General features: G+C 34.6%; 1 protein-coding gene across 2 annotated transcripts; it reads left to right on the top strand.

The window, feature by feature from the left end:
* The first annotated feature begins 1,385 nt into the window (after positions 1-1,385).
* On the top strand, positions 1,386-5,333 carry NUDX25 (nudix hydrolase homolog 25). Of its 2 annotated transcripts, XM_028054089.2 has the most exons (6): positions 1,386-1,683; positions 2,476-2,526; positions 3,452-3,544; positions 3,812-3,906; positions 4,800-4,911; positions 4,990-5,333. In XM_028054089.2, the coding sequence occupies exons 1-6, from the start codon at positions 1,618-1,620 to the stop codon at positions 5,092-5,094; spliced, it is 522 nt and encodes a 173-aa protein (XP_027909890.1). In that variant the 5' UTR covers positions 1,386-1,617; the 3' UTR covers positions 5,095-5,333. The 2 variants fall into 2 exon arrangements, with proteins under 2 accessions (XP_027909890.1, XP_027909897.1); XM_028054096.2 differs by lacking the exon at positions 2,476-2,526 and having other exon boundaries at positions 1,491-1,683.
* The last annotated feature ends 3,769 nt before the right edge of the window (positions 5,334-9,102 follow it).

The following is a 9,102-nucleotide window of genomic DNA, read 5'->3' as shown; positions in this document are numbered from 1 at the left end:
TATTGCTTTATCGTACTGCATTGTAAAAGAAAAGTTAAAAAAATAAGAAATGATGCTTCGATCCATTTCCATAATCTGATCCACTCAAAGTCAACGCCTTCGGTGGTGGTCCCACTGCTTTTTTATTTCCTCCCTTGTTCGTTAGTGCTCTCTCCGCGTGTTCTTCTCATTGACTGCGTCACCATCGGCGCACCTTTTGCTATCTTGCGCCCTCTTCTCACATCTCACTTTCCATAACCTGCACCCAACCTTATTTTATCCCCCACTGAGCTCACCCTTTAAAATAATCCCCGACCTCTTTTACAACTTTTTTCTTCATTAAAAAAAGCGCATGAAATCTTTTTATTTTTTATTTTTTAAGCTATTTCTTAAATATAAATAAATAAATAAATAATCATTCTTATCCTTCCATACGTCTTACCTGCTGTGTGTGAGCTACTGTTTTATCTGTTATTTTTCTATTTTTACATAGATTTATTGTGATTTCTCATTTTCTTACAATAATTTTGTTTATGGAATAATATATAATTAGTTAGTGTGATTTCTATATTTTCTCTGTTCTTATTTTTTAAAATAAATTTACCTAAATATTTCAAAATGGTTAATAAGTACTTATTTGGTTTCAGAAAAATTCTTTTTTCTTAAGAAAATTAAACAAATATACTAGTATTCTCCTCAAATTAATTTAAATGCACATCACGATTTTAAAGCAAAAAGTGTACAATACTAAAGCCTCATTTTACAAACTCCAATTGACTTCAAATCTATATTTTAATAAGTTCTGTTTTTTTTTTTCAACTTTGGGAGAGTAAACTTAGTTTAATTATCTAACTGAAATCCAAACACAACATTTCTATACAAGAGTCAAATATAACATTTTAATGTATTTTTTTAAGTTTCGTTATCACACATCCTTTTTAATACCTTATAGTAAATTTTACACTAATGTAATAATTTTATTAGATTACATTTCCACAATATTTTTCTTTAAACTTAGTAGGAGAAAAAGTTACTTTCAAAAATATAAAATATATTTAAATTTTGGTTGGGTTATAAAATATATTTTACTAACATGTCAGGTTTTAAATTTTATGACTGAGTAATTATTTGTTTTTACTAAATAAAATATATTTTTGGTATTATTCTTTTATTCCATTCTATCATTCTTTTAATATATTAAAAATATCAGAATTAATTTATATCGTTATATTTTAAAAGGAGAGTAAAACAATGGTAGAAAAGTGAATTGAGGAAATCATGATGAAGAAAGAATCTGTGGTTTTTGAGATGAATGATGAGGTTGGTTAGAAGAAGTAGAAGAGGAAGAAGGGTGGATTGGGCAAGCATTGTATAATTGGGAAGAGCATAGATGAAAGAATAATAAAATGGGGGATTTGGTGAGAATCGCAAAACTCCACTTTCCCCTTCTCTCATACCACTCTCTCACTTCTTATCATTATTCTTTTCATTCCCATTTTCTCAACGCACACCACCACCACCCTCACTTCTCTCTCTCCTCACTCTCTCTCTCCTCACTCTCTCTCTCTCACACTCCCAAACAAAAGTAAATAAAATACAAAAGGTTAGTTACTCTTCTCTTCCTTCCAACACCAAGCCATGGAGGGTCTTCCACAAGGTTACCGTCCCAACGTTGGTGTCTGTCTCATCAACTCCGATGACCAGGTTTCTATCCCTGTTGCTTTCTTCCTTTTGTATTTTTTTTTACCAAATATTAATGCATTCCTTATGTTTGTTTTGGTTGTTAAAATCTCTTGTTTCGGTGACCTCTACGGTCTCTGGAGATTAGTGTCATGGCCTTCGGTTATGGAGAAGCTTGTTTACAGAAAAAGAAAATATTGTTTTTAAATTATGGGAGACAGTGGTGTGTTTCTGATCTTAAATTTGTGTTATGTTCATGTGGGTTTCCTTTTTAATTTTTTGTAGATTTAAATTAGCAGTTTAAGAGCTGGAACATGGAGTTAAATATTTTCTTTTTCTTCAAAAGCTGTTTCTTTGTTTCTTTTTTTTCTGATGTGTTTGATTTCACCCACCATAAAGTAGGACTTAAGTTGGATCAACATGTTAGAGAAACACTCCCTGGTTGCTCTGTTTTTATCTTTAAATTTTTTAAGCCGAGTGTTTTCCAGATTTGAAAATTTGGAGGTCTTCCTTGACGAACTTAGATCCTGTGCTCTGCTCTGTTTTCATTCAAACCCTTTCCTTATGATGAGCATTTTTAAAATGAGCTAGCGAACTGAGGGCTTGGATTTGATATTTTGTGGGTTTTTATTGTACCTTTTTGGGTTTGTTCAGGGTTTGTGTATGATTTTAGCTTGTTCACTGAGTTGGAGACGAGCATGTTTCGAAAGTAAAATACTTTGTTTCCTTTCCAACATAGTGTGCAGCAATTTTGTTACCTGATGGTTGTTTGTTTGTGTGAACAAGGGGAACTCATCTTTTAATTTTGTTTTTCAGATTTTTGTAGCTTCTAGGTTGAATGTCCCAGGAGCATGGCAAATGCCCCAGGTGAGCTTAGGTTATGTACTAAATACACCTTTGCCTAACATTTTTTTTTTCTTTAACAAGAATTCAAGTGATTTCTATGACTTGATGAAAGATCTTTGATGAGAAGGCATTGTATAGTGCAGAACCTTGTTTATTTTGTATAGTATCGTGCAGTTTTTATTTTTCACATATATACTAGTCTGGTCAGGCTGGCTTTTTAGTAGATGAGTACTTTTGCAAACAATCATTACTGTTACCTTAGTGGTGAGAGCTTGCTAGTGCTTTTCATTAACATCCTTGTCTCTCTCCTGTTGATGTTGACAACATAGCAATATTTACAATGCCAAAGACACTGTTGTGTCACATTCGCATATCTCTTTACCATAAAGAATCTTTCTATATATGTTGCCGTATTGCTTACATAAAAGGTTCTTAAATGCATTGTTATTACCATTCACCATTCATTTTTCACTATACAAAGATCTCCTAATGAGGTTTATCTTGGCTATACAGTATACTGAACAATCTTGCTTCCAGAAAGAACTTGTACTATTATTCAAATTATATAATTTTGGAGGATAGAGTAGAGTAAAAGGGAAAAGGGTGATTCTAAATAGTTTTCTGAATTTTTTATATTAGGTTGATATGATGTCCTTTAACTTATTAATCCAATTTTCTGATTAATACTATAATTATGTCATGTATAAATCCAGCCCAATAAAGTTAAGAACTTAACTGCTCTAATAATTTTATAATTATAATGTATAGATGGTTGTCACCTTGAACCGGAATTCAAACTCATTGTAAGAGTAGATTCTTTTGTGTTTTTTTAACCTTTGCAGGATTATTAAAAAAGGACCTTTCTACTGGTTGTAATAAATAAATTATTTTCTATCTTTTTATGGATTTAAATTTTCAGACATAATTGACTGTCTCTGGTTCTCAGGGGGGAATTGAAGAAGGTGAGGAGCCCAAATCTGCTGCCATTAGGGAACTTCGAGAAGAAACTGGCATAGTATCTGCTGAGATCATTGCTGAGGTTTGCGCAAAACCTTTTCTCATTTGATTTATGTTTTTTCTGCAAAAGCAGCAATTCTTTTACTTATATATAACCTAAGCTTTGTGTATAGATCAGTGATATCTTACGACATTGAATTAATCGAGTTTAATGGAGTTTTACCATTGTGTAATATAACAAACAAAAGCAATGTCTGTGAGCATGAAACAATTCAATTTAAACACCCATCATTTGATAACTGGGTGGATTTAATCTTTTCATACAATTGACCTAGCTTGTGCATTGCAGGTTCAGAAATGGTTGACATATGACTTCCCTCCTGCTGTGAAGGCTAAAGTCAATCGCCTTTGGGGAGGTGAATGGCATGGACAGGCACAAAAGTGGTGTGTATTTTATTTTACTTATTTCATGTGATTAGTTTAGTGCTAACTTCAGAAAAAATTACCTGTTTCTAAAACTTTGGTAGCATATCTCTATACTGAAAAATTTGACCACTGGAATTAAGTCAGTTTGGTCCATAACACTGGTTAAGACATTTGGAATAAAGTTTATGAACACATGAAACATTACGCAAGGAGAAGCCCCCTTACAGCTTTACATGGGTGCTAAAATATTAGCTTGGAAGTATAGAAAGCACGATGAACGGATGGATGGTTGGTCGGTCTACTTGACTTTATAAAATAAAATGAAAAACGCAGTTATATAATGTAAAATCTGAATTCAATATGTGGAAGTTTAAAACTCAATATTTTCTATTATTTTTAGCTGAAGGATATGTAGGCAACTGGAAAAGGGAACAAACTTCAAGAATCAACATAATGAAAACTGAAAGGGCAAAAGTGAAAATCCTGAGTGTGAGTGAAGAGAGACCTAGTAATATGGATATTACATTGGAATCCTTTTTGTAGTCAAATTTGGTGTTTGTGTTTTGTGCATCTTTGACCTGGAGTTTCAAGTTTAGTGTCCTTTTAATGTGTACTTTAATGTAAATATGAATAACAATCCACTTTTCCCAAAAGGTTTTTCCCTACTTTAAGATGGATATCCTTCTTGCTGGGCATGCCAAGTTAGGTTAAAATATGAATAACTTACAAATGGATAGTGTTCCAAACTTACTAGGCAGCACTGAGAATGAGAATTTTAATAATCACCAGTTGTATGATTGTACTGTCAGCAAAACCAGTACTTTCTATTGGTTCTTCAGTTAAGTATTTCAATGTGTATATATCCTATCAAAACTATGCTTTTTCTGACATTGGTTACGAACATTTGATAGGTTTCTTATGAGATTAACAAAAGATGACAGTGAGGTCAACTTGTCCAATGGTGAAGCAGAACCTGAATTTGCAGAGTGGAAATGGGCAGACCCTGAAGAAGTTATTGAGCAGGTTAGTTAGAAATGTGAAATTTGAAATAGGTCTAATTTTTCATTATTACAGAAACTAATTACTGATAACTGATTACAGGCTGTCGACTACAAGAGACCAACCTACGAAGAGGTTATAAGAACCTTCAAGCCTTACTTTCAAGGGAGTGCAATATCTGGCAAATGTAAATCAACAAAGTGGTGAATGTTATGAGTGTGCATTTTAGTTCAATCCATTTTCTTGTCTAATTTCACTGAGTTTCGATAGCACTCAGCTATTTGTAAAGGGGGACGATAGTTAGAACTGTCTATTAGGTACTTACCTTCTTGTAATAATAAGCTATGTGCAAATGCCTAATTTCTATTTTAAACCTTACTGCAAGGAGGATTGTGAATGTGTATAGAAGAATTGTTCAATAAAGTAGGAAGTATCGTGCGGCAGAAGTATCACGAGTGGTTTTATGAGATACTGCGAAATAGTTTTTACCTTCTACGATAATTTTTCCAGAATATAATGTAAGATTTGGTTATGACATAAACTTGTACTGGTTAGGTTAGTTTTGATGTTTATATTCATTTAATATTCTGGTTTAGGTGTAGGGTGCTGGTTTTGGTAGCCTGGTTCACATTTGATTCCAGCACCCAAACGTGTAAATAGATATTTGGTTTAGCTTTCTTGTTTAGTGTCTATATTTTAGGTGTTATTTAGGAGAGATTTTCTGCTTTAATATTGATTTTTTTGGAGTTTGGATGTTCTCTCCAAATTAATCGAATTACAAAAAGGTCAACTGAGTAGTTCATTCAGGAAGAAAGCCAACTATTTATGGTTAAACCAACTGTACCAAAACTGTTGTGGTTAAGCCGGTTGTATCAAACTTCATAAGCTTAAGGGAGCTCTATAATTCTTGAAAAGCGTGTAAAAGCATGTCACTTGTTGGTTCCATAGCAAGCCAACTTGATAGTGTCACAATGTTTTGAACTACTAAACTTTCAAATCCTGATCCCTATACTGCATTTGAATTTTAGAGCGGGCTACCAAGTATTTTATAGTAAAAATATGGTTTACCAAATTTGCAGGTCAAAGTAGTTAATGTTCTGAATTGTAGAATGAATCGATTGGACCCTTTGTATCCGATTTGTGATGGAAACAATTATGGCAATTTTCTGGGCACTTCCATACTTTCTTGAGTTCATGTTCTACTTGAGTGTTGAACATTTAAAATATACTATATTGGTACTTTAATCTTTTTTAAATATATTTTAAAACATTAATATTAGTGCTTATCGGTGTGTTTTGAAGACATAAAAGAGGAATAACAGAAAAATTTAACAAAGAATCCAAATTCTACTTTCTTCCCATACCTCCATAAATACGAGAAAAGGTTAAATTGTACATAGATAGAAAACATTCCAATATACATAGTATGGAAAATTCGACATTCTACAATCTTTGGAATTCAACAAAATATTTTAAATTGAACAATTTGAAAATATATTTTAGATTTGTACCTACCAACCCAACAAATACACTAAAGAATACAAATACATTAAAGAACACAGTCCAATAAGGTCCAATCAATATTATTCGTCTAAAGTAACTAAATAATATTAACATATATATATATATATATATATATATATATATATATATTTGTTGGAGCAATTACTGTATATTAACAAATTTTATTGTCAAATCTCACTAGTTACATCATAAATATCATTTTATACCATATATCAATAGAATATACAGTTAATTTAGTTATATAATATATTACTATTATTATCATGTTGATTTATATATGTGGTAAGTTTTTATTATCTTTTATTTGATAATAGATTTCATAGGATCTAGAAACCTTATAAATAATCATGGTATTTTTTCAGGGAGTATAAACACATTTTTATTCTCACTCATATAGATCCTAAAACTCTTTTACTAACTTGAGCGTCATAAAGTCTTTTGTAGATGTATTTACCCTCTTTGTTCTAGCCATTAGAACCATTCAAGCCACCAATGAGTGTTAGAATCACCACTAGAATCTTGCCACATGTCAAAAGGCCTACTATCCGAATTTCGGTAAGAACATTTGGCGTTCACTATGGGGCTCGATAAAACTACACCCCTGTCTCACTCTTTCATGGTCACCACCAGAAGCCAAGCGCATGTGTCTGAGCCCTCGACTCTAGCAACGAGATGGAATCCAACCCAATGGCAACTATCCAAAACCATATCCAAGTGTCGATCTAAAAAAACGAGTAGCTCCACCGACAACATCACGAGGAGTTGTAGGCTATACAAACCAAACATCCAGAGGACCTGTAGTCATTGAACAAAAACTAAACAACCTGGAGAGAGAGAAATCACTTCAGCCTTCCCGTGTTCGAGGAAGGTCAACTTCTATTCGAGTAGAGACATGACACACTTCAACAAGCAAAGGAACTTGGTCATGCAAACATTGGAGCAAGAGCCGCTTACCCAAGTTACAAGGAAGGAAGAACCCTAGTTCAATTCTAGGAGGGATCACAATGCCAAAGGGGATTGCAATCCTCTCACCATCATGAGAAGTTGGGGAATCACATAATTCCACTTAAGCACCCAGTAAAGAGGTCATACTCTAGGTGGCGTGCAACTTGAAACTCATCAACTTCAGGAACCTCGACTACCACAACCCTTTGTGAATCCAACGAAAAAAAATGATCTTATCACCAGAGCATTGGTCACACCACAGAAGAGTGCCGATACCTAAAGGACCTCATGAAAGAGCTAATTCGCTTTAGGGCACTAAGCCAATTTGTAGAGCAAGGCATTGGAGGTCATAGCCTAAGACGTGAAGGCCGAGGTAGAGGTCAACATGTAGGTTTTACACATTGTGGCTAAAAATAGGCAGAACAACCAAACGTGGTGCTTCAGATCCATGATCCTGATCCACACCTGAGTAGCCCGATCAACCTCAACAACTCGTTCAAACTCAACGACCCATTCAACCACAACAAAAACCTGCTGAAGTTCGAGGAATCGTTAACATGATAACATGAGGCTTTGTAGGAGGAGGTAACTCTCGAGGAGCTTAGAAAAGGTACCAAAGAAGTATCAACTCGTAAGTTAGTATGCACCATGAAGTCTACCTCATATATCTTTCACAAATTAAAATTTTTGCATCAACAATCTGAATCAAGACGACCCAGTTGTCGTGATGACAATGATTGCAAATTCGTATGTGCACAAGGTTCCTATCGTTAAAGGCAACTCAACTGATGTCTTACTCTAGCATACTTTTAAAAAGCTAGACGTCTCGTCCAACCTAATCCAACCATACCTAGAGTCGTTGCTCGAATTTGCTAGAGAGCGAGTGCACACCAAAGCTTACAATGATTTGTTAACGACCTTTGGTACGCTTGAAACTTATCGCATTATAACCGTACGATACCTCTTAGTGAAGGCAAACACTTCATACAACGTCCTCTTAGGCAGGAAACCATCGAATAAGTTAGGAGTTACCATGTCCTCCTCACACATGACCATTATCCCAACGAGGAACAATCCACCATTATCATTGTCAAGGTGAACCCCAAAGAAGTAAGGAGTTGCTACGCGATGAGCTTGAAGGTAGCACCCTACACTCCTCATACCAGCTTGATAATCAGTGGAACTCCACTCCCAACACCAACTTTGGAATAACCTACCTCTATGCAAATTAATTGGCAGAACAATGAACAATACCACTATTTTTCCATCCTTCCACAAGTTAAGCCCGTGGCTTTGAGGAAAAGAAAACTCAGAGAAGAGCATCGAGTTGTAGTTACAAAGGAGGTATTCGCACTTGCAGTCCTGAGTAGCCCTCAACCGAAACACATTCTTGGCGTTATGCCTCGCTATGTCACACTCAATAATTAACTCGGTCCTCATTATTGAAGAAAGTAGGAAGCAATATTTGATCAACTTCACTAGCCACATGCCCCAACCTATTGAAGAGTAGTACCAAACCATCGGAAAGCTAGTCCTAACATAAGTCTTTTAGCTCAGCGCTACAACGCCTGAGTTCGAGAAAGATCATTCCACAAAGGAGACTTGGTTTGGAAGAAACTCTTCACATCTTTGATCACATCAAATTAGTTTTCTGGTTAGGACAACGAGGATCCCTACAACCACTTATCTACCTTCTAAGATCACATTGACACCATGGGAGTAAATGATGAAGATGAGAATGAAACC

This window comes from Vigna unguiculata, chromosome 2, assembly GCF_037176805.1.
Source record: "Vigna unguiculata cultivar grain cowpea cultivar isolate G323 ecotype 2 chromosome 2, ASM3717680v1, whole genome shotgun sequence".
In the NCBI taxonomy this organism is placed as follows: Eukaryota; Viridiplantae; Streptophyta; class Magnoliopsida; order Fabales; family Fabaceae; genus Vigna; species Vigna unguiculata.
Note: the sequence above shows the minus strand (reverse complement) of the source record. Positions and strands in the feature narration are given on the sequence as shown.

Excerpts from the sequence above, each read along its gene's own strand:
- NUDX25 (XM_028054089.2), top strand. The coding sequence starts at position 1,618 with ATGGAGGGTCTTCCACAAGGTTACCGTCCCAACGTTGGTGTCTGTCTC. Across the intron at positions 3,545-3,811 it reads CTGCTGAGATCATTGCTGAG|GTTCAGAAATGGTTGACATA; the intron begins GTTTGCGCAAAA and ends TGTGCATTGCAG. Across the intron at positions 3,907-4,799 it reads CATGGACAGGCACAAAAGTG|GTTTCTTATGAGATTAACAA; the intron begins GTGTGTATTTTA and ends AACATTTGATAG.